Source organism: Thamnophis sirtalis, unplaced genomic scaffold (assembly GCF_051295495.1).
Source record: "Thamnophis sirtalis isolate CommonGarterSnake01/CBP01778 unplaced genomic scaffold, rThaSir2_p1.2 scaffold_6, whole genome shotgun sequence".
In the NCBI taxonomy this organism is placed as follows: Eukaryota; Metazoa; Chordata; class Lepidosauria; order Squamata; family Natricidae; genus Thamnophis; species Thamnophis sirtalis.
Genome location: NW_028261386.1, coordinates 123562776 through 123589022, shown reverse-complemented (window position 1 = coordinate 123589022; position 26247 = coordinate 123562776). Strand labels below are relative to the sequence as shown.

The following is a 26247-nucleotide window of genomic DNA, read 5'->3' as shown; positions in this document are numbered from 1 at the left end:
CAGTACACTTTTAATTTGCTGTGCTGGGATTTTTAGGCATTAATTTATATTAGTTCTGATTCCTTAGAAGGTGCTGGAGTATCATGATCAGTGAATTCTGGTCATTATATAGCATACCCAGCCTTGCTTCTGCTATTCCCACCTCCTCCATCTTGTCTGTATTATCACCAATGCCAAAGAAGCATCTTTTCATCCTTAACAGCACACCCCATCATAACTTCATACTTGCACCTATGTTGGTATCTCATTAGGCTTTGCTACTATTGTATCACTAGTCAGTTGTACTTGCAACCATGTCAACAGTAACACATACAAAACAAAGCAAGAGAGGAAAGAAGAACAACTTTCTTCCATTTCATCAAGCATGTCGTTCGGTTGCAAGTTTTTGTGCATCAATTCTTAAACTTAGGACTAACAATAGCAATGGCAGTTAGACTTATATACCGCTTCATAGGGCTTTCAGCCCTCTCTAAGCGGTTTACAGAGTCAGCATATTGCCCCCAATCTGGGTGCTCATTTCACCCACCTCGGAAGGATGGAAGGCTGAGTCAACCTTGAGCCTGGTGAGAGTTGAACTGCCGAACTGCAGATAACAGCTGAAGTAGCCTGCAGTACTGCACTCTACCCACTGCGCCACCTCGGCTCTTATGTTTAATGTAAACCAGTGACTAACATCACTGGTTTACATTAAACATAACTGAATGTTTTGCTGTCATTGAGCATTATGCGTTCAGATTACCATTAATATTATTTCATTTGTAATATTCCTTATTTCCTTGAATTCATAATTATCTATCAAATAACAATGAGTCTTTAAAGTATTATAGTATCACCTATCTCTAAAGAGTAGAAGCGAAGATTGGAACAAAGAATTCCCATTGGTTTATAATAAACATTCATATTTTCAATTGACCATAATGTCTCCAATCGTCTAGAATTCCAAGAATGGTCAACAGTATTTTAATTGGCAATAGCACTTAGCACTTATATGCTTCACGGTGCTCTACAGCCCTCTCTAAGCAGTTTACAGAGTCAGCATATTGCCCCTCCGGGAATCTGGGTCCTCATTTTATCAACCTCGAAGGGATGGAAAATTGAGTCAACCTTGAGCCCATCAGGATCGAACTCTGGCAATGAGCAGAGTTAGCTGCAGTACTGCATTCTAACCATTCTAGCCACTGCACCACTGTGATTCATGAGCGTAAAGTCTTTCTTTACAATTCCTAGCCTATTAGCAAACTGAACCAGTAAGATGCTTCCTTTCAGTGCACAGGTAACAATTTACAACTTTAACTCACTTCTAGGCAAGGAAAGTAGATTCATAATGTTTAAGATTGGCACAAACATGGCTTTATTAATTTTCAGTGTTCTGTAGTTGGTTTTAGAAAAGAGTCTTTAGAGAGATGATTGCAGAGTATTATAATAGGCTTTAAGTAAGACTTTGATTCCACCGTTCCAGAATGCCACAGCCATGTTATTAATTGAGACCAGTTATGGAGAGCATATAATTCACTCATTACAGCAGCTTTACGGGAAACTGGATCTGTTTCCGAGGATAGTTATTAAATGCTGGATTGTCCTACTTAAAAAAAAAAATCCCCCAGGTGAATTTTCCTAGATTTTAAGATCCCCAGGAGACCATTAATATTAGTTTTAGTTATTAGAATAATTAGCACTTTAGGATAGTATTATCCACCTAACGGAAGGCCACCAAATAGTGTGCTTGCTTTTGACTTTTCCAACAATTTTAAACGTTACATACAGATTTAGATACAATATGGGTGTTGCCTACAGACATTCAGTTAGGCTGCTCTTTGATCTAATTATGCCAAATGATTTATTGTCATTTTTCTACAGGTAAGTTAACAACTTTGCTGACCCAGTTCATTAAGAAAGGATATCATTTTATTACTAGTATTGTAGTGTTGTTGTTATTGCTATTGTGCCCCCCCCCCCGCCCAATTCCAGAAGTCTCTGGGCACAGTTGTCTTAGTTGCTATTGCTGTTCATTCTCTCACATTTTACATATTTTTAATATTGAAAAGGAGATTTTAGTCACTGTATATTTAAAAATATTCAGGAAATTACTGAATTGTTTTACTGTGGCATCAGTGCAAAGAATGCACTTAGCACCTCTAGGGCTCTACAAATATTTAACACGTGACTTGAATATAGGTTACCATAAAGTACTAATGGTTTAAAATGATTTGCAAATACATCATGGATAGATTTTTTTCCCCTTCTTATCTTTCCTGTTTATGTCTGGAAAACAATCAAATATCTGCAATAGAATGCAGAAGCGCGTGGAAAAAGGGAAAGCATTTCTATCAGTTAATTCCCTTCTCCATGTATGTGAATATAGCGAGACCAACATTTTTGCTCTCATCCTCTTAAGATGTACACAATGTACTGTTTTGATCTTCACCAGTGTATTTCAGATTGAAGAGCAATATTACCAACAGTTCACATGGCTCGTGATAGTACTTATAAAATATTGTAGGTTTTGCTAGTAATGTAATGTTATTTTTCCACAACTGATTTCCCAACCTTTTATAATACTGCAGATAATACTTGCCTTTTAGTTTTACAGATTTGTGTATGTGTGTGTATGTGTGTGTGTGTGTGTGTGTGTGTGTGTAAATTCACCATACTAGAGATTTAAATTCAAAGTGACTGATGTCACTTTTTAAAGTTGGAAACCGACATTTCCTTTACAATAATGCTTTTACAAAACTATCGTATGTTTCAGAGTATAAGCTGCACTGGAGTATAAGACGCACCAAGATTTTGAAGAGGCAAATTTTAAAAAAAGTTTTTGCACTTTGCAGACCTCCCAAAAATGGCCCGTTTTTCACGAAAATGGGCCCACTTTTTGTCAAAAAAGGGCATGCATAGCCTTTAGGAGCTTTCCAGAGTGCTCCTGGGGGCTAGGGAGGGGGCAAAAATTAGCAAAAAATTGCCCATTTTTCCCTCATTGTTGCCCTCCCCAGCCCCCAGGAGCACTCTGGAAGGCTCCTAAAGGCTACGCACGGCCATTTTTTCAAAGGGGGTGGGGTTTTGAGAGGCCAAAAATGCTGTATTCTGTGTATAAGATGCACCCAGATTTTCACCCTCTTTTTTGGGGTGGAAAAGGTACGTCTTTTACTCCGAAAAATATGCTACTTCTTTTGTTGGATATCTTGCAAAACTATGCCATGTTACAGCATTACCTTTTCTATCAAGTTGAAAGGTTGAATTTGCCAAAAGAAGCAAAACTCATTTTCTGTTTGATGTACCATTTACCAGTTAGATGTTTCATTAGAAAACAAATGAAAATGTATAGTTGCAGACTTTAAAGTAACCAACCATCTCAGCATATTATTACTTAAAAACAGATCATCTCAAACCTCATGTGGAGGCGCATCAGTGAATTGTTATGTTCATTTGTTTTAGATTGATTTTACAATAACAGACATTAAGGAAGAGACTTACCAAAAACAAGAAGAAACTAAATTTCCACCTTGTAAACAATGTTTCGCCTAGAGAATTTTCATTATAACCAATGCATTTTTAAAATCCTACTTTGTGCTTCTGCAGATCCAGTATTGATTATAGAATAGTAAATTTTCCCATTTTGGTTTGCTGCAGAGATAAGTGATAATAAAATGGAAAAGGAATTGTGTTCCTTCTTTTCATTTTTGGGAATATGGTATCATTAGCAAACATATGGCATGATCTTCCTACCACCAATAATTACAGACTACTGCCAGGGGCAAGAAAGCATGCCAAAATGAATGTATTGTGTAGCAGCAGTCACCAATTGGTGGTCCATGGACCACTAGTAGTCCACAAGCAAGTTACTAGGTGGGATACAAATTCAGATTGTTTTTTTCCCCCTGTATATCTTTTCTTGCAGTTCTACCTGTATTGAGAATTGCTTAGGTTTTGCTTGTTCTTAAATCTCTTGATAGAAAGTACATTTACTATCCCTTTTAACAGCTGATTTTATTTTAATGAATTAAAATATAAAATGTAACCAAATTGGATCACAATGGCCAGTAGATGAGTTTTATAAATTCCTGTAGTTCATCTAAGAGCAAACGGAAACTATAACTCATTCATACTTAGAATCCCTACTGGAGATGATACTTGAAATGTATTATTAAAAATGCAAGTGCAAAAAGATAGTTAGAATAATAAGCTATAATTCATACATTTGGAAAACTAAATATCTCCCTTTCGTATGGATCCCATTTGATGTTACAAGGGGATCTCGGTGTTAAGGTATACATATTTTGGCAGATTATTACAGGAAAGTAACTTTTGTTACTTTTAAAGCCCTACATGGTATCGGACCTGGGTACTTGAGAGACCACCTCCTGCCAATTACCTCCCATAGACCTATTAGATCCCACAGATTAGGCCTCCTCCGAATTCCATCTGCCGGCCAGTGTCGACTGGCAACTCCTCGGGGGAGGGCCTTCTCTGTGGCTGCTCCGGCCCTCTGGAATGATCTCCCCGTTGAGATCCGGACCCTTACCACCCTTCAGGCTTTCCGCAAAGCAGTTAAGATCTGGCTGTTCCGGCAGGCCTGGGGCTGTTGAATCTTTCAGCCCCATCTGAGGTTATATCTGATGTGTATTTTACATTGTCTGTCTTTTTATTTTTATTTTGTATCCCCCCCCCCCTTGAGTGTTAGCCGCCCTGAGTCTCTCGGGAATAGGGCGGCATACAAATTGAATAAACTCAACTCAACTCAACTCAACTCAACTCAACTCAACTGCAGTTCCTGTAGTGTAGTATAGAACCCTTGACATATGGATGCTTATGAGCAAATGCCCCTGTCTTTCTAGGAAAGTGTTGTTTGCCACTGAAGAACTTGTTATTCATGAAGCGTATCATAAACTCTTTATTGGTGTATTTGTTAGTAAAATTCTTGAATTAAATAATAACCTTTTCTCTGAATCTATGTATTTTATTCAGATTCAGAGAAAAGACGATTATTTATTTCAAGACCTTTACAGCTAGAAAGAGGAAAAACCTTCACTTGAGCATGAGTAGAGTTCAAACTCTAGAGTTCAAAACGGATGTCAGTTTTCATATCCAACCTATTGATTCTTCCAAGGTCTAATTGGAATTTCTTCTCTTTAACCTCATTTATTCCAACTGGCTAGGTTTTCTTTCCTTTTTTTTTAACATGGCCAGACTTTTCTATTTATGTACCATCTTTTTCTGAGCACAGGGAGAAAAGAAAGTTGTGTGGCTGTAGAGGGAATTGTTTATGTTTACACCAAGAAGAGGTAAATGAATGGAATATGTTCGAGTTCAGTCTACTAATGTCAAAGTGTCATGTAGACTCAAGCAATTACTGCAGAAAGTAGTTTGCCCTTTAACCTCCCCACCCCGTCTCTCCACTCCAATTCTACCTCTGAAAATCAGTGTTATTCGAGGGTCAACTTAGCTACATGGCTGGGAGTATCAATCGGCAAGTTTTGTTTGCTTGTAACCTTTCCTGGATAGAGGCAATCTAACTATAGTGAAACCACAATGAAAGGTTTTCTGTTATTCCTGGTTGTCCATTTTATTTACACATATGTCACTTTGTGTAAGTCATTTGTGTAGTGTTAAAATTCTATAAACTGCCATGAATATTGCAAGGGTAAAGTAAGCTAAGATAAAACAATTAATGCAATTTAATTGCTTTATCCAAGTTACTTCGGATAGCAATAATAGCAGTTAGACTTATATGCCGCTTCATTGGGCTTTCAGCCCTCTCTAAGCAGTTTACAGAGTTAGCATATCGCCCTCACAGTCTGGGTCCTCATTTCACCCACCTCGGAAGGATGGAAGGCTGAGGAAAGGAAGGGGGAAAGGAAGGAGAGGAGGAGAGAAGGAAGGAGGGAAGGAAGGAGGGAAGGAGAGGAGAGAAGAAAGGGGGGAGGGAAGGGGGAAGGAGGGAGGGAAGGGGGAAGGAGGGAGGGAAGGAAGGAGAGAAGAAAGGAGGGAAGGAAGGAGAGTAGGAGAGAAGAAGAAGTAGGAATATTGTAAGATAAGATGGAGTTATGGGATGGTAAGAAAGCAATTTCAAGTGTATTGTCAACTGTAGGGGAAAATTGTTATAAATACATATTATTAATAACAGTTATGAGATCATATAATTTTGAATGTATATATGAAATTAATAAAATTTTCTAAAAAAAAAAAAAGGATGGAAGGCTGAGTCAACCTTGAGCCGGTGAGATTAGAACCGCTGAACTGCAGATAACAGTCAGATGAAGTGGCCTGCAGTACTGCACCCTAACCACTGCGCCACCTCGGCTCTGCAACAGGCTTTGACATTTTGAAGGCTGTCTTAGTAGAACTTACATCCCATGTCTGCCAAGCAGGCCTTCTTCATAATGGGGGAATAAACTTAGATAAACTTAGATGATCACTAAGTTAATTCACAAAGACCTTGCTATAAGTAATAACGTATAACATTCACTTATAGTAATTGCAGTTTACGCTCTTCTTTTTCCACTGAAATCCACAAGATGACTACTGTTGTATTGTCAAATCTGTAGTTCACAAAATTTCTACATTGTGGCACCCCAGGGCATCTAATGTACAAGGTCACTGTGGGGTTATTAATTATGATTTTGATCTAAGGGTTTTGTGAAAAACATACACTAAGGAAATTAGGGAATCTCTCTAAGTGCCTATGATCATCCTGGCTTTTCTTGGGTGAATATCATGGAAAAATTATTTAGTTTGTTTTTCTGCTCCCTTTTATAAATCTGCAGTGTTTAAATGCATTGGTTTCATCTGTTTTTATATGTGTAACACATGTGTATGTATAATATATATGCATGTAAAACATGTATTTAACTTTTGTGATGACTACACAGAAAATGGTATAAAAATACACTGAGCAGATCCAGTAGAAATTAAATAGGCCAAATAGACTATTTTCATCTTTCCATTAATTATGTTTACAACACACTGTCCCAAATTCTGAAGGTTTGGAAACTAACTCGTTAAAAAAACATCTTCATGAATGTTGCAAAGCTTTTCCAGTTTCTGTGAATCCACTGCACATACAGTATATGCTAAGTTTTTGAGCTGATTTAAAATATATATTTTAACGTAGGTACTGCAGGGACACAAGAAAACCTATGCTGTCTTTTGCTATTTGAATAAACTGAGAAGTAACTGGGGCAAAAAAATATCAACACAGTTGTATTTTTTCAAGCAAACTAGAATTATTAGATCAACTATGTTTTTGAGAGAACTTTCTTCTGGAATTTTCTGGCCGTGATAAACTTATTTGTAAGTACTATAAAGTGGATGAATATTATTCTACCGTAGTAGCGCTACTATAAAGTTACTGAAGAATCTGATTCCTGAAAGCCTACTTTAATATGATAAATTCCAGAAGAATTTAGGAGCACTAAGAGGAAAAACTACTTTTATTGCCTTGAAATTATGCGTTCATAATTTCAGAGATGATATTCTGTCTGCCTCTAATGTATTAACCTCCTAAAGACTTTTGCTCTAATACAGAGAGTGATCAAAGAGAGAGAGAGGTTTGACAGATCCTCTTGGAGATGTCCTACATTCACTCTAAACTTTATTTTATTTATGAATTGTTCCGGACCAACATTCAATGCCAGAATTTATATATTTGGTGTTGCCCTACATCTAGGATATTGTTGTAGAGCACATTTTGTTTTTTAAGTCTAATGTAGATATTTAGATGGTCCTTCATTCTGAGGTATTTTTTCCAAGAATTTTACCTTCAGATTCAGTGCAGGAAGAAGTACATCCCAAAGGGAAGACGGCTTAAAAAAAAAAAAGAAAAGAAATTCACCTTTATAGTGAAAATGTGTGATATGTTATAAATAAATGCATAAATTACAGAGCTGTACTCCTTTGGAACTAAAAGCAAACTTCAAAGCGTAGTTTGCAGTATTAGTTTGCAGTTTTGTAAATCTATAAACCGTAGATGAATATGTTAAAAATAGTTCAATAGTCCGCTGCAGATTTCATGCTGAGAGAAGAGAGAGAGAAAAAATAACATGGATATCTAGAGGGATTTAAGTTCATGTTTATCAAATTGAGACTTTATGCTGAGGCTGTTTCTAACTTTGGACTTGAAGGAGGTTGGATCTTAAAGCTATCACAGAAATTTCACTCATCAAAAAAAATTAAAGAAAAATTGCATTATTTTTTAGTCAGCTACCACTTATCGTAAATTTTGGAGTATAAGATGCACCTTTTTCCCTCAAAAAAGAGGGAGAAGATCTGGGTATGTCTTATACACTGAATACAGCATTTTTGGCCTCCCAAAACCCTGTCCCCTTTGCAAAAATGGCCATGCAGAACCTGTAGAAGGCTTGGGGCTGGGGAGGCCAGAAATGTGTGAAAAACAAGCTGTTTTTTTCTCATTTTTGCTCCCTCCCCCAGCCCCAAGGGGCACTCTGGAAGACTCCTAAAGGGTATGCATGCCCTTTTTTGACAAAAAACGGGCTGTTTTTGGGGAGGTCTGTAGTGTGCAAAACCTTTTTTAAAAAATTTACCTCTTCAAAATCTTGGTGCGTCTTATACTCCGGTGCATCTTATACTCTGAAAAATATGGTATTTTTCAAACTAGTGGTTTATCTCCCTTTTGAATTACCTAAATAAAGAGGAATAAAATTTCCTATGTGTTTGGAATAGGTTGGGTGTCTGTTTCTGGCCACTGCGCATATTGTGATTACAGCTTGGGATCCTGGAAACCAAAACCCTTTTTACTTTTCTTCCACTCACAAATTGTTTTGAGTCTGTGTAACTTTGACCTCAAACTCACAGTATCTTTAAGACAGATCTTGCCTCAAGCAGGCTATTATTGCATCTGTAAAATACAGATGGGAAATCTTTAGCAACTTCAGCCTAATTTTACAAGCTCTGAATTAAGTGCTACATTCTGTCTTGTTTATGATTTTCCAAGAGACTATGGAAAGATTGCACTTCCACTGTTGTAAATTTGAGTAATATTAGGTGTTGGCTTAGTATTGATGTTGGTGGAGCCTAAATACAATTTATGAAACATTTGGTGATTTCTGCCAACATGCAGGTAGTCCTTGACTTACAACCCTAATGGAACCTGCCCATCCTAAGCCACGACAGTCATAAAGCAGGTCAGCCATGTGACCAATCTGATTTTACAACCTTTTTTGCCATGGTTGCTAAGTGATCCAGTTGTTTGCTTTTGCCAAAGAAGGAAGTTGTCACGCCCCACTCCATTCCATAATCAGGAAAGAAGACTAAGAGACTCCATGAGTTGGAAATCCAAAGTACTTTTACTAATTATAAATGGTAAGCGAGCAGTAGTGAAGCAAAATCTGAATAATATGGCGCGAAAGCAATTGATATATAGCAAAGCCCGTTCCCCCCCCTTAGGATCAAAGCTCCAGTCCAATCATAAGTCCTTCAAATGTCAGGTGTGAGATAACTTCAAAAAGACAGGCCGAAGATGGAATGTGTAGGCCGTTGATGCAGGCGGGAAACACGTACGCATGCGCAATCCCAACGACTGGTACATCCTAGAACATTCCTCCAGCAGTCCTCCAGCACATCAATTAAAACCCTCCCACATACACGCCCCCCCTTCCCGTTTCATGACAGCTGAAGCACCAGCAAAGCAGAAGCTGACATCCGGCCGTCCCCCGGAAAAAAGGCTGTCAGGCCTGGAAGAAAAACAAACAAAACAGACAAATAACAAACAAACAAAAGAGGGAAAGGAGAAAAGTCAAGGCTTGTCGGGATAAGAAGCATAAAATTTCTGGAGTAAGCGGGGGGCACGAACGTGGGACTTATCAACCCATTCCGTGTGGGAGGGGGGAAAATGTTTCCAAGCCACAAGGTATTGGATGCGATTACGGTGCCGACGGGAATCCAGAATGTCACGGACTTCAAAATGACGTTCCCCATCAATAAGCAACGGAGCAGGTGGAGGGTCATCTGTGGGCCGTAGGTCGGACACCCGAACTGGTTTGATGAGGTTGATATGGAACACTGGATGGATACGGTTGAGATGTTTGGGCAATTGCAAACGAACAGAAACAGGATTGATAACTTTCACAATTGGGAAAGGGCCAACATACTTGGGACCCAATTTCTTCGACTTTTGTGTAGTATGCAAGAATTTCGTGGACAAATATACTAAATCCCCAACGTGGTACTCATAGGGTTGAGAGTGTTTCTTATCAGCCTGCTTCTTATGAGCCTTATGGGCAGCGTCCAAGGTGGAAAGAGTCAGGGGCCAAAGGCGACTGAGACGTTCACTCCAGTCTGCAACGGAAGGAACCTGAGGCTGGGCCGTAGGCAGTTTGGGAATAGGAACAAAATCCTGGCCGTAAACGACCCGGAAAGGGGTGAAGCCCGTGCTGGAGTGAACCGAATTGTTATAGGCCACTTCAGCATGTGGTAACAAGTCCACCCAATCGTCCTGTTGATAATTGATGAAACAACGTAAATATTGTTCAAGGACGGAATTAGTACGTTCACAGCCGCCATTAGTCTGAGGATGGTAGGCGGAGCTAAGGCCCTGGGCGGAGCCAATGCGTGTGAGGAACTCCTTCCAAAATTTAGATGTGAATTGGACTCCACGATCGGAGATAATACGGTCGGGAACCCCATGTAACCGGTAGATGTGGGAAAGGAATAGTTTAGCCAACGCCTTGGCGGACGGAATCTTGTGGCAAGGCACGAAATGAACTTGCTTGGAGAACAAATCGGTGACCACCCAGATGACGGTGTGCCCCTGGCTCTCGGGAAGTTCCACAATAAAGTCCATAGAAATCTCCTTCCAAGGGGCAACCGGGCGGGCGACGGACTGCAGAAGTCCCTGTGGTTTCCCCGGCGGCTTTTTGGCGGTAGCGCAAACCGGGCAACTGGATACATAAAGTTCAATGTCCTTTTTTAAGGAGGGCCACCAGAATTGTCTCTTTACGAGGTGCAAAGTTTTTACGAACCCAAAATGACCCGCCATCCTGGAGTCATGAGCGCGACGAAGGACAACAAGTCGTAGGGAAGCGGGGATGTATAATTTAGCACCAATCCACGGTAGGTCGTCCCTCATGGTGCACTCGTCCCGATGGTTCAGGAACCAGTCGTCTTGAGGAAGAGCCGCTTTGAGGTCAGAAAGCAGATCGTGAGGCACTTCCTTTTGAGCTTTGGTCTGCTGACGCGTGAGTACCGGAGCTGCCAAGAGCGGTTGGACGATACTCAGTTTGGAACAATTATACTGAGGTAACCGGGACAAAGCATCGGCCATGAAGTTCTTTCCGCCCGGGATATACTTTAGAGTGAAATTGAAACGGTTAAAATATTGGGCCCAACGCATCTGCTTTGGGGAGAGACGGCGAGGTGTGCGCAACGCTTCCAAGTTCTTATGGTCAGTCCACACTTCAAATGGGTGTTTAGAGCCTTCAAGGAAATGGCGCCAAGTAGCGAGGGCCCAACGGACCGCAAAAGCCTCTTTCTCCCAAACCGCCCAGCGCCTCTCCGTGTCAGTGAGTTTACGTGAGGTGTACGCGCAAGGTTGCAAGTTACCTTGGTCATTGGCTTGTAGCAGAACGGCCCCAACGGCGACATCACTGGCATCAGCCTGGACGACGAACGGCTGGTTGAGATCAGGATGTTTAAGAACTGGTTCAGCGGCAAAAAGGCGTTTAAGCTTTTCGAATGCCGCCTGGCATTCCATGGTCCAGTCCAAAGGCTTATTGGGTTTAGGCTTCGGGTCGCCTTTAGTTTTGAGCAAATTAGTAATAGGGAGAGCAATGTTGGCAAAAGAGGGAATAAATTGACGGTAAAAATTAGCGAAACCCAAAAAATTTTGCAATTGTTTACGAGTTTTGGGAGCGTCCCATTCAGTGACCGCCTTCACTTTTTCAGGGTCCATTTCAACGCCATCAGGGGAGATACGGTAGCCCAGATAGTCAATAGTAGTTTGGTGAAATTCGCACTTAGACAATTTGGCATACAGGTTGGCAGCACGGAGTTTTTTCAAAACAGTGCGCACCAGATTGACGTGGTGGTCGTAAGAGCGGGTATAAATGAGGATATCGTCCAGATATACGATAACGCCCTTATAGAGGTGATCGTGTAGGATCTCATTAATAAATTGCATGAATACAGCAGGAGCCCCCTGTAGGCCAAAAGGCATAACCCGGAACTGGAAACAACCAAGAGGGCAGTTGAATGCGGTCTTCCATTCGTCCCCTTCCTTAATGCGTACTCTATAGTAAGCTTCTCGCAGGTCCAATTTTGTGAAGATGCGGCCCTTCCCCAGTTGCGCCAACAAGTCCTTCATCAAGGGGAGTGGGTAGAGGTTCTGAGTACAGATTGCGTTAAGGTTGCGAAAGTCACAACATAAACGAAGAGACCCATCTTTCTTCTCACGAAACAGCACAGGGGCCGCCACCTTGGGTCGGGCCGGTTCAATGAAACCACGTTTCAAATTTTTGTCAATGAAAGAACGCATCTCCTCCATTTCCCTGGGTGACATGGAGTAAATGCGGGGTTTTGGGAGTTTGACCCCGGGCAAAATGTCAATGGAGCAATCAGTAGGCCTGTGGGGGGGTAGAATGTCCGAAGATTGCTCGCTGAAGACTTCCTTAAGATCCAAATATTCTTTCGGGATTTTCTCCTCTCCTGCAATCCTCTCCTGCCCTCTAGCGGCTACTTCAGGAACGCTAGTGACGTCAGGTTGGGTTGGAGAGCCCTCCCCCACTGGAGGCACCTTCGAGCGAACACGCAAGCGGCCTGTCCGCCAATTTATGTGAGGGTTCCACTTCCGGAGCCATGGGATGCCCAAAATAAGTGGCCTGTCCATGCCAGGCGCGACCACAAAAGAGATTAATTCAGTGTGGGTACCCATTTTCATTTCCAAAGGCTCAGTAAAAAAATGGGCGCCCCCCCCGCAACCGATCCGTCTATCTGGCAAAATACAAGCGGGGTTTTTAAAGTGCGCAATTTGATGCCCAATTTTTCTACCATGGCTGGGTTGATCATGGATCGGGAACAGCCGGAATCAAGTAAAGCTAGGAGGGTGGCGGGCGTCCCCTCAGGAGGAACTTTTAATTCAATAGGGAGTAGAAGGGGCCCCTTGTTTGAACTCACCCAGTGAGGTGATGTGTCGTCATCAGAGTCATCAGAAGAAGAGGAGTTAGCATCCGCCTCATCCTCCAATGGCTGGGCAAGAGGAGGGGGGTTGGTTTCCCCAGCGAAAGCCGTTTCCTTCTTTTTCTTTTCAGAGCCTCTTGCAGGTTTTTCTTCACGTCTGGGAGGGGGTTGGGCAGAGAGGGGCAATTTAGCCCGACAGTCGGGGGCGGTGTGCCCAAGCTTGCCACAGCGAAAACATGTTAAAGGTCTGGAGGAGCCAGAAGGGGGCCCTCTCGCGTCGCCTCGTCGTTTGGAAAGCGATTGAGTAGTAGGAGGGGGGAGGGACTTGGCAGCCCTTTCCTTCTGCTTCCTTCTTTCTTCTGTGGCATAGCGCAGACGGGTTAAGTCAAGCTCGGCGTCTGCAGCATGCTCAAACCAAGTGATTAAACGTCTCGGTAGGTTACGATTGACACATTGTTGATAAATGTCAGCGTTCAACCCTTCAGCAAATCTGTCCAGAAGCGCATCCTCCCCCCAGCCTCTCATGTACTGGGAAAGACACTGAAATTCCTGGATGTATTGGGCGACAGGTCTATCGGCTTGGTCAAAGGTTAAAAACTTTAACTTGTTCCGCTTCTCAGTTAATGGGTCATCAAAACGTTGGCGGAAAGCATCCATAAAACGGTTGAAATTCCCCAAGAGGGGCGAGCCAGACATATGCAAAGCAGTCGACCACGTGGCCGCCTCACCATCCAAAGATAAAAGAACCATTCTGACCCTTAAGGTGTCAGATTCAAAGTCCCGGCCATAAATTTCCATGTAGTTAAACACCTGCATAAGAAAGGAGGGGAGGCTAGCAGAAGCCCCATTAAAACGCACAGGCAAGGGAGGGATTTTAGCCATTCGATGTCTTCGGGGGGGAGGCTGGGGGGGAGGTCCTCTTTGATCAGCAAAACCTCTAGCCGCAGGGGGTGACACGGGCCGAGGGGGGGGGTGGGGGAGAATCCTGGTGTGGGTAACGTTGCCAATTTCTCCAGTCTCTTTCCTCCTCCCCCCTTCTCTCCTCCAAAAATGTTTGACCCCAATAATCAGGTAATTCACTCCGTTTTCTCATGGGCCCCTGGTGCTGATAGCCTCTCCATTCTCCTTCATCGCCCCCTCTTCTTTCCCCACAGTACCTTTGGCTCCAATAGTCAGGGAACTCACTCGCCTGAGGTTTTCTCATGGCACCTGGCTCCAGCGAAGTTTGTTGAGGTGGTCTTTGGGTGAGCCCAGCATTCCAGCTTGTCTCTATTTCTCTTTGCCCCACTGAAGTTGACCAACGGGGTGGGGGAGAAGGTTCAGGCTGACTGGAAATTTGCAGTTGAAATAAATCTTCGTGCAAAGGTCGGTCAGGCGGGCTGGGCTGGTGTAAAGAAAGGTCGGGAGGTCCTAGTTCACTGGAATCCGCCCCTCCAACGGCGCCCTCCTCCTCTCTGGTCGGAGAAGACATTATTTCCCTTCTCGGTAGACGTAAATCTCCTGGAAAGGGATATTTTCAGATTTTGCTTCTTGTCACGCCCCACTCCATTCCATAATCAGGAAAGAAGACTAAGAGACTCCATGAGTTGGAAATCCAAAGTACTTTTACTAATTATAAATGGTAAGCAAGCAGTAGTGAAGCAAAATCTGAATAATATGGCGCGAAAGCAATTGATATATAGCAAAGCCCGTTCCCCCCCCTTAGGATCAAAGCTCCAGTCCAATCATAAGTCCTTCAAATGTCAGGTGTGAGATAACTTCAAAAAGACAGGCCGAAGATGGAATGTGTAGGCCGTTGATGCAGGCGGGAAACACGTACGCATGCGCAATCCCAACGACTGGTACATCCTAGAACATTCCTCCAGCAGTCCTCCAGCACATCAATTAAAACCCTCCCACATACACGCCCCCCCCTTCCCGTTTCATGGCAGCTGAAGCACCAGCAAAGCAGAAGCTGACAGAAGTAAATGCTGGTTTTCAACAAAAATGTTAGAAATTGTGGTCACATGACTGCAGGATGCTACAAATGGCCACAAAGGTTGCCAAGCATCTGAAATGCGGGTGAGGGATGGTGGTGGCCATTGGAACTTCAGAACCAAGTCGAACTACCTTTTGGGTGAGAGCGAGGGGGTATCGAGAACTACCTGTATGATGCCTTTTCTCAGTGTACCTCCATGCTATGTGTTTATGTTTCACAATTATCAATCTGGCTTAATTTTCTTTTTTAACCCCAAAAATGTAAGATGGTCCTGCTGACGCCTCTGTTACAAATGGAAGCACCATCACTCCTGCCCCAGTTCTGAATGACGATGATCTGGATATATTTGGCCCAATGATCTCTAATCCTTTGCCAGCCGCATCTGTACCATCGGCCCAGGTAAGGTTGCAAAAACTATTAATTTAACATGGAAGCTTGACTTTGGAAGTCGTAATAAAAGCAACAGAAGGAGAAATTATTTATGTTAATGTTTGGCACGCTGTCACGGTTACATTGGGGGCTAGGGATACAGATTACATGGTCAAAGCAGCATATTGCCAGTGTCGGTGTCCAAGTAGTCCTCAAGTTACGACAGTAATTGGAAATTCCATTGCTGTACAGTGAGATCGTAAAGCGTGAGGTCACATGGCAGCACAACTTAGCAATGATCATCGCAGCTGTCCCCGACACCATCATTAAACAGAATACAACTGGTCATTCGGCAAGGACCCATCTTCATCCATGCCTCAGGCCTCTTATTTTAACCCCAGCATTGGATTTGCTGAGTATTATTGTGCAGAGCAGCCAAAGGGGCAGGCATGGAGTGGGGTAGATATAGAAACATGGGGAGAGTTGTGTGCCCCTCTGGTCATAAGTGTGGGTGAGCTCCCTACTGCGCAAATTTTGATCATGTGACCATGCAGCATAACTTTAGGTACCAGGTGTAAGGATCATTCTCTCAGTGCTGTCTTCAAATTCAAAAAGTTGCTAAATGAATTATTGTTAAATGAAGATACCTGCCTGTTAAGAGCTATTAAAGGTAAAGGTTCCCCTCGCACATATGTTAGTCGTTCCCGACGCTAAGGGGCGGTGCTCATCTTCATTTCAAAGCCGAAGAGCCAGCGCTGTTCGAAGATGTCTCTGTGGTCATGTGGTCAGCATGACTAAACGCCAAAGGCGCACGGAACGCTGTTACCTTGCCACCAAAGTGGTCCCTATTTTTCTGCTTGTATTTTTACATGCTTTCGAACTGCTAGGTTGGCAGAAGCTGGGACAAGTAACGGGAACTCACTCCATTATGCGGCCCTAGGGATTTGAACTGCCGAACTGCAGACCTCAGTCTTAGCCACTGAGCTACCGCGTCCCTTTTAGCGCTATAATAGCTTCAGCAATTTATAATACCTCCCTCCACAGCAGCACTAAGGAAAAATTTAATAGCTGATTGGAAAAAAAGTTAAGAATGTTTGACCTTGATACTTCAATCGAGACTCCTCAAAATTAGTGGTTACCAATGAAACACATTATATTTTTATGTTGCCTTATAAAATAAATGTAAGGTCAAACATAGCTCCTTATATCAGAAGAAGAACTGGAGATTATTTGAAGAAGTCTTTATTTCACTCATCCTTGGCTAGATTGGGAATAATGAGCTATTAACCTAGGTGCCAATTTATACCTTGCAAATTGAAGAAAAGATGAACATATCATTAAATTGTAATAATTTCTAGTTTTCAAACTATTTGATCTGTTACTTTTTCATCAATCCTGTGCAGGGGGCAATGCAAAACTGATTGTGATTATGATAGGGTTGTGTCTCTCTACACACCTAAAAACTTTGGGAATCCCACCTTTATAAACTATTTGAGACTTTCTTTCCATGAATTTTATTAATTAAGAATAAGTGGCAGTTTACAGACGCCAATCCCGTTCATTTAATTACATTTGCGAAAAACTGATTCATGGTGAAAAATTTGTTCAGTATTTCAGTTGTAAGAAGTTCCTTTTTTCAAATATTTCTTTAAGTCACTTGAGGAAAAGGATAGAATTGAATTTTCGCTTAATGATAATTTATTCTGAAAAAGTAAGGCATTGTAAGGTGGATCCCCAAAAGAATTCTAGCAGTGACATGGAAGTAAGTAAGGGACTTTTTAAGAAAGCCACAGAATGTTGATGGAGTATAAACTGACATAAAGATGCCTATGTGATCTTAATCTAGCCAGTTTCCAGATATACATATATAAACAGAAAATATAGCTTTTACATCTTTATTGCAAATAATAGACTTGCTGCATAAAATATGGAACTACTCTTATTTTTATATTTTTACTATTGTGACATGCGAAGAACATACAACTTATTGATCCTGGTGTTATTTATGTAGTGTAAAAAATAGTAATGTTTGGGAACTTTGCTACTTGCTATATACCGTATTTTTTGGAGTATAAGATGCACCAAAGTATAAGGCGCATCTTAGTTTTTAAGGAGGAAAATGGGGGGAGGGGAATTCTGCCTACCACGTGGCTAGTGTCCTTAGTCTGATCAGCTTCAGCTTATAAATTTGCTGGTTTTGAGCTTGTAACAGCTTCTAAAGCACAGCTGATCGTCCCGGACGGAGCAGCATTGAGAAAAGCAGGCAAAGCACGGAAGATCGCTTCACTTGTTAGCATCTCATTAGGGCTGAAGAAAAGTTTCAAAAAAGCTGCATTCGGAGTATAAGACGCACCCAAATTTTCAGCCTCTTTTAAGGGGGAGGGGAGTGTGTCTTATACTCCCAAAAATTATGGCAATTTTTAAGGACAAACTTCTATCTTCACCCGTCGTGTTTCATCAGTCTTTGACTTTTATTTCCCAGAATGCTTCCACCAACCCAGCGGCTGCCACGTTATCTGCTGCATCTGGAGATCTTGATCTGTTTACCGAACAAACAAAATCGGAAGAGTCGGCAAAGAAATTGTTGTCCAAGGATTCCATCTTGTCCCTGTATGGCGCGGGCACTCTTCCCCAGCAGAATGTCCCAGGTGATTTACCTGCCTGATCTACTTCCAGTGTGCATTATTTAAAAGATTACTTACAAAATCTGTGGTTAGGTCTTCTCCCTAGAAAAAGAGGTGCTGCTGTAGAAGTGAGTCTGGATTTACATTTTAAAAGTTATTATGAAACACCCGCCGAAAACAAATGCCCAGTTTTGAATACGTATTTGCATGTGCTTAAAGCAACTGAACCACGTATTCCTGAGCATTAAGTGCTCAGTAGCCTGGGAAGATGAGGTATTTTATTGTCCTTAACTTTAGTCTCTCTTCCTTAGTGCTGCCTTCATTTCATGTAGAGCTTAATTCAGAGACATGCTTAATGGAAGCCTCCCATCTGGGAAGACTTCTCCAATGAATAGATACTGATTAAAATTCCTCACTAGCACATTAAAATGAGCCACAGTGGCACAGTGTTTAGAGTGAAGTACTGCAGGCTACTTCTGCTGGCTGCCGGCTGCCTGCAATTTGGCAGTTCAGCTCTCACCAGGCTCAAGGTTGACTCAGCCTTCCATCCTTCCGAGATCGGGTCCTTCCGAGAACCCAGATTGTTGCGGGCAATATGCCGACTGTAAACCGCTTAGAAAGGGCTGTAAAGCACTGTAAAGCGGTATATAAATCTTACGTGCTATTGCTGTTAAAAGGACATTGCTAGTCACTATTGTTGTATTGCTACTGCAATATTTAAATGCTACAATACTATTGCGCTAAATTACTGTTACTATAATAATGTCCACTAGTATAGTTCTGCCATTTAAAAAGTGATTCTGGAATTAAATTCAGGATGTCCTAAATCAGATGTCAGATATCTAAGTCAGATATACTGCTGCACTTTGATATAATTAATCCCCAAAACTGTGGAGGAAGGGATGGAGAAGAGATTTATATATATATTTTAAAAAAAGAACATTAAGTAAGCAGCAAACTTTGCATGATAAAAGAATTGTGTGAGGTGTGTAAAAATATTCAGAAACAGAAATGAGCATTGCACCCTAAAGTCAGCTATAACTAGCAGAGTAAAACCTGCAGGGATTCCTTTATCTTCACCTTTTATTCTGAAACAAAAGATGATGAACAAATAAGACAGCTTAACAACAAATAAATGTCAATCAAGAAAATAAAGGAATTTAGAGAGATGACATGGCTCTTGAAATGAAAGCTTCTGCCTGTAAAGTAAAATTGATTTAACAAGCTGCTGTTTATGGGACTTGGGGTGTGGCAGAAAAAAAATCTACATCCAGACATTTCCCTAAAATAGCAGATTAAATTTGTTGTATTAACAATTCACTTAAATGTACACTATTTGCATTGAGTTCCCATCATCTGTATAGTAATGCAAATTACATCATTATACAAATGATGTAAATTAACACGGGTTACCTGGAGGCTTTGGGTTTAATAGACATTTGAGACTTGGCAGTAAATGGACATCCCTCTCCTCCCCCTTTCCTCTTAGGCTAATTGTGTCAAAGGTACACAGGAAATAGGAAATATTAGGAAATATTTTCACCTTTAAAACTATAGCAATAGCAGTTAGACTTATATACCACTTCATAGGGCTTTCAGCCCTCTCTAAGCGGTTTACAGAGTCAGCATATTGCCCCCACAGTCTGGGTCCTCATTTCACCCATCTCGGAAGGATGGAAGGCTGAGTCAACCTTGAGCCAGTGAGATTTGAACCGCCGAACTGCAGATAGCAGTCAGCTGAAGTGGCCTGCAGTACTGCACTCTAACCACTGCGCCACCTCGGCTATAAAAGGTTGGAAATTGTTCTGATTTCATTAGATCAGAAAAACAATGTAACAAGATAGAATTTAGGATAACTTTACAATTGAAGTGAGTAACCTTTGGGGTTTTTTTTTTTGGTTTGGTCTAGACCAGGGATCACCAACCTTGGCAACTTTAAACCTGGTGGACTTCAACTCCCAGAATTCCCCAGCCAGCTGGTCGAGGAATTCTGGGAGTTTAAGTCCACAATTCTTAAAGTTGTCAAGGTTGGAAATCTCTGGTCTAGACCACACACAAGGACATGCCAATGGGTGGGGACAAGGAAAATAAACCCAAATAGAAGTGGGTCCGCTCTCATTTTTTCCTGATAAGTTCTTTTCTCACATTACTGTAGGTAGAAATATTCTGCTTTTGCCAGAACTGACCCCCCCCACACACAAAAAAGTTGAAATTTGATTAAGAATCAATTTCAATTCAGCTAATATTTTCAATCATTGCTTTTAGAAAAACCTTACATAATTAAATATTTCATCATAAAGGTGTTTGAGGGAAGCTGTTCCTTAAAATTCATTAATTGCCCAGTAAATTGATTTTCTCTATCTTAACTGGTATTACCATATTTTTCGGAGTATAAGATGCACCGGAGTATAATATGCGCCAAGATTTGGAAGAGGTAAATTTTAGAAAAAGGTTTTGCACTCTGCAGGTCTCCCTAACCCTCTGCATGGCTCATTTAATAGGCATGTAGAGAGTTTGAGAGGCCTCAAAGTGCTGGGGGGGGGGAGGGGGGAAGCAAAAAATGGCCTGTTTTTCACGAAAGCGGCCCTGTCTTTTGCCAAAAAACGGGGCATGCATAGTCTATAGGAGGCCTGTTTTTCCATTCGTTTTTGCCCTCCCCAGCCCCCACTTTGCAAACCTCCCAAAGCCTCTGCACATCCATTTTGGTGAAGGGGGCAGGGTTTCGGGAGGCCAAAAATGCTGTTTTAGGGAATAAGATGCACCCAGATTTTCACCCTCTTTTTTGAGGGGAAAAGGTTCGTCTTTATACTCCAAAAAATACAGTAATAAGATGAAGCCAACCTGCTAAAGGGCAGAAATGGCGGTGATTGTGGTTAGTCCATTGGTTTTTCCATTAATTCCCCACTGCCTTGGCTTCAGAATGATGTAGTTGCAAGGCCTTTGCTATCCACAGTTCCATTATCCTTGGTTTCCCAGAAATGTGCTTGGCAAATAAGATGATACCTCATTATCCATAGTCTAATGTACCAGCAGTTTCAATCAGTATATCTTGCATGTTTTTTTGCACGTAAATTAATAGAAAAATTGTATTTCCCCCCCCAAGAACTCTGGGCTTGCTAGACTGGAAAAGCCCTACAAATAATTCCCCCCCCCCAAGCCACGTTATAAAATTAACCATATATAGTGAGAGACTGAGCAAAAAAATATGAAAGCTGGCCAGAGCAAGTGGAACATTTGTTTTCTATCCTGCTAATGTGCAAGAACGCCAAACTCACACTGTACATCACAATAAACTTCCCAAATTGTTTATTAACAGTTTTACAGCCTTCCTCATTCTGAAAACTGTAGTCAGATTGCAACTTGCATGGAGGATAGGAGATGTTGCAAGGAGAGAAGCAACTTAGAAATGAGGAGACGTTTTCTGACAGTTAGAACAATTAATCAGTGGAACAAGCTTGCGTCCAGAAGTTGTGAATGCCCCAACACTGGAAGTCTTTAAGAAGATGTTGGATAGCCATTGGTCTGAAACGGTATAGGGTTATCTGCCTAGGCAGGGGGTTGGACTAGAAGACCTCCAAGGTCCCTTCCAACTCTGCTGTTGTATTGTATTGGATAAAGATGGCTTTTTAAGCTATCATATAATGAGCCACCTGGGGGCAAGTTTTATTCATCCCTCCCCAATCTTATTTGGATAGCCATATTGGACAAATGTGAGCTTTGGCTGGCATAAACCTCCTCTATTCCTTTCCATTCCTTTTGCCCCAAATAGGAGTCTTCATGGGGGCCCAGCCGCTGCCCTTTGCCACCCAGCCCCCGGCTCATTTTCCAGCGTTTCCAGCCATGGGAGGCCCTGTGCCCGTGCCTGTACCGGTGCCAACGGCCCCCGCAATGATAGGAAACCTGATGGCGCCCCCAGTGCCTGTAATTGGACAGAATGTAGGCATGATGGTGGGCATAGGAATGCCGAACGGCTTTTCGGTCACTACACAAACTGCTGGTTTGGGACTCCCTCAAAGCATTGGCGGGTCCCAAGGAACAGTATTGGGACAGATACCCCAGCCCCAGAAATACGGCATGCAGCCCCAAGCACAGCAAACTCAGTGGAACGTTTCACAGGTGAGTATGTGCTTTTTCTGTTCGTTTGGGAGAGAACATGGATGGCTGGAGAATTTAGGGGTAGGATTCAAATGTCAGTAGTTGGGAATTAATTAAATGGGAAAAAAATAATTGAAGCGTTATATTAAAATAAGAAAATTAGCTACCAAAGATATTTGAAAAATCTGATTCCCCCCCCCTTCTCGTTGAGAATAGTAACCGTGTTACTACTTCTACTTTTTCTACTTTAGAAAACTTAAGTGCAAGATCCATGCTTTTTATTTGGCCCATCATTCACTGGTAGCCTCTCGTTCCCAGCCCGTTGGAAATACATCCTGCGCTGTTTTATTTCAAACAAAAAACAGTGGTGCTGCCTTTTAATTGGAACTGTCTTGAGCCCTTCAGTGCAGATGGGAGCCCCAGTTCTGATCCGTGACCTGACAATTGTGCGCACGACAAAAGCGTGCTGACAAAACCGCGGCGTGAAAACCACAACATCATCAACGCGCCGACAACAGCGTGATTTAAGTTTAGGTAAGGGTTAAGGTCAGGGTTAGGGTTAGGTTTAGAGCGCGCTTCTGTTGGTGCGCTTCAGCGCTCAATTGTCGGCACGGTTTAGAACTCACGGTTTTTTCACCGCGCTTTTGTCGGGCACCCTGTTACAACCTTTGTTGCCGCCTTTATTATGTGAGTCACTGAAGTTATTAAATGAGTAACACGGTCGAGAAGTGAGCCTGCCTTCCCCGTTGCCTTTGCTTGTCGGGAGGTTGCAAAAGTTGATCGCGTGACCCGGGGACACCGCAACAGTCACCAATATGAACCAGTTGTCAAGCAGCCAAATGTCAAATCACGTGACTGTGATGGGGGGAGGGATGCTGCCATAGGTGTCAAAAATGGGCATAAGTCACCTGTTTCAGTGCTGTTGTAACTTTGAACGGTCACTAAGTGAACTATCGTAAGTCAAGGAGGAGTATTAATGTGTCCTGTGATGATTTCCATTTTTTTTTACATTGGTTCCTGGATTGGGTCTGTTCATTATGCTTTTTCACCTTGATTCTTATTTTTAATATACATTTATATTGTCTTTGCAACACTTCTACATCTTTTAAATATCCATTGTTTCTTTTATCTATCTATCTATCATCTATCTATCTATCTATCTATCTATCTATCTATCTATCTATCTATCTATCTATCTATCTATCTATCTATCTATCTATCTACCTTATACATCTATATACTTATTTTTACATATCTTTTATCTCTATTCCATACATCTTTTATATACATTCGTTTCTCTTGTATTTCTTATTTCGTACTATTTTTATATACAAACCCTTATATTTTTCCCTCGTTAATTCTGTGGTTTTGTATTTATTTTCTAGTCTCTTGATCCTTTTTCTTCCCTTTATTGCTTTCATATTTGTTTACCTCTTTCCTCTAGCCATTTGTACCATACGTTCCATCCTAAGTAGTACTCGGATTACTCTTTGTCTTTCAGTTCTCTTGTGAGTCTGTTCATTTCACCAGCTTCTGGTGTCTAACACAGTTGTAATTTAAGAGAACAGAGGACCGACATACAAACATACAAACCCTTTGAAGATGCAGGTGCCTAATGCCCTGTCTCTGCCATGCTCCAAATCCATACATCCTGTAGATGGGTTATGCTGGCTGGAGCTAGTAAGGTTTTCAAGTCAAACATCCGTTCTGGTGGATACTTCTGAAAGAGGCCTCAAGAGCAGTGGTAGTCAACCTGGTCCCTACCGCCCACTAGTGGGTGTTCCAGCTTTCATGGTGGGCGGTAGGGGTTTTGTCCGATACTGAAGCACTTCCCTTTTTTTAAATTTAATTGCCTTTTTAAAAAAAATAATCATAGCATTATTTAAAAAATTTCATTAGGTTTTCATAAAATCACCATTACTGTGGAACCGGTGGGCAGTTAGAAAATTTTACTACTAACAGAGATACAAAAGTGGTCGGTAGGTATAAAAAGGTTGACTACCCCATGTCTAGAGGGATGGAAAAGCAAGATCTGATCCAAGAATGTGAATAGTTTTTCAGAGCAAGAAGTACATTGTGCTTTCTCAGTGTCCGGTCATTTGCACTCCATTCTAATCTCGTTCCTCTGGTTTTGTGTTTCCTCTCATTCTCTCTAAATTCATCTGTTTTTCCACCTCTGGACAGGGTGGATAGGTTTTTAAGAGTTTACATTTTGAATAATTTTTTTAATTCAAATATTTAAACACACACACACATTCCAACTCCCAGCAACTGGTGTGATTTACTTTGCCTTGGCATCTATATAACTTCAGTCTCTTCAATCTTAACTGCTACCCCAGCAATGATAGGTTAAAACTAGTTAAGACATGAACAAATCCTTTTACTCGTGATCACATTTGACGGTGAAGTGGAAATTATGGCACGCCATGGGGTTTTCCTTTGGAACTCGGGCATTCTTACAAGAAGCATTTAAAATGCATAGTAACCAGATTTGATCTTTTTATGTGGAATGTAAGTATTATGTAAGTGTTGGAAAGGCAGAATATAATTATCTATATTTATCTTTTAACTAAAAGTCATTCCATTTCCTGCCAGAGTGTTACTTCAGTGCTTTGATAAACTAGGCAGGAAACATTTCCTTGAGTATGATTATTTTCCCATTGCTACTGAAATTGTAACATTGATCACACAACCATGATTATTAATGGGAAAACACGATACGCACATGGATTGCAATCTTTACATTACCCCGATATTTTCCTAGTATATAAAAGTGTATTTATTCTGTCAAATCTCAGATATTTTTAACAGATTGTATTATGATGCATTTCTTAAATAATTTTTTTAAAAAACTTTAGCTGTGAAAAATTAATATTGTAAGCAAATACACTAGTATCTGCCTGTCAGTCTGTCTATCTGCTTGCTTGCTAGCTAACTAGCTGTCTATTTATATCTGTACCAATCATCTATCTGTCTGTATCCATCCATCCATCCATCCTATCTGTCTCTGTCTGTCTGTCTGTCATGAAGTAATGGGCTTCTGTATAAAATTTGAATGTTCTGATACCTGCACCTAACCGCAGTCTTTTGTGTGTGTGTTTCGCAGATGAATCAGCAAATGGCTGGAATGACTCTGAATAGTTCCAATAATATGATGGGCTTTGGCCAGCCACCCAACACAGTGGCAGGATGGACTGGAACTTCCTCGGGCCAAACCCTCAGTACGCAACTCTGGAAGTGAAAAGGCAATAGAAGTTTAAATCAAAAACCTGACATTCCATGCCCAAATACATCTAGTCTCCCTGTTCACTACCCCTCCCTTCCTCCAATTTCAAACCATTCATTTTAAAAGTAATCTTAACTTGACCGTATTGTGGTCTGTACTGACTTCAATTCTGATGTAGTAAAAAAAAGCAAGTTGAATACATTGGCAGCTTTTTTCATTCCACGATATGTTTTGATTTTGCAAATCTTACACTCTCAGAAGAGCTACGTGACCAACCGCATACTCAAAATTATTTTATCTTGTAGAGCAAATGTTTCCATATAAGGGAAAATAGGTATCATGTTAGTGCTATCTCTAAAATGTAAACTCCACCTTTGCAAATTTACCCAGTAATCCTGTAGAAGGTACTGTATGAACCAAATGTTTTAATTATATAAATAAGAATGTACCTTGTATCATTGAAATATGCATTTCCTTGTGTGATAATGATTTTGTTTCATCATACATTTCACTGTGATGTTATAATGATGTGATGAACAGGGAAAACGGCTCGCAAGAGAGAGATAAACCTGGACGGTCCTAGGGCCCTATCAATTTTCTTTCCACTGTTTGAGTTACCTGGGTCAAAAGAATCTGATCTGACCAACAAGAGATCTGTACAGGATTAATCAGCAGTGTAACTGCATAGCAACTATACAGGGTAACTCAAATTGTATATTTAATTTTGTCCTTCAAGTTGTATCCAGGTTTCTGCCAGTAAATTGTGTTTACATTTTATGGTGCCTCATATTGATAAACGGTTGCTTCCCTATATTAAAGAAATCCATAAA

The 26247-nt window shown here is 41.3% G+C and overlaps 1 protein-coding gene across 3 annotated transcripts in view; it reads left to right on the top strand.

Annotated features, from left to right (window-relative positions):
• SMAP1 (small ArfGAP 1) overlaps nucleotides 1–26247 on the top strand; it is a 77543-nt gene extending 51296 nt beyond the window's left edge. For all 3 annotated transcript variants that reach the window (XM_087718907.1, XM_087718906.1, XM_087718904.1), the window contains 4 exons: nucleotides 15369–15502; nucleotides 17955–18120; nucleotides 21866–22212; nucleotides 25298–26247. In XM_087718907.1, coding sequence (XP_087575033.1) covers nucleotides 15369–15502; nucleotides 17955–18120; nucleotides 21866–22212; nucleotides 25298–25432 — 782 coding nt within the window. In that variant the 3' untranslated portion in view covers nucleotides 25433–26247. The remainder of the gene's footprint in view (nucleotides 1–15368; nucleotides 15503–17954; nucleotides 18121–21865; nucleotides 22213–25297) is intronic.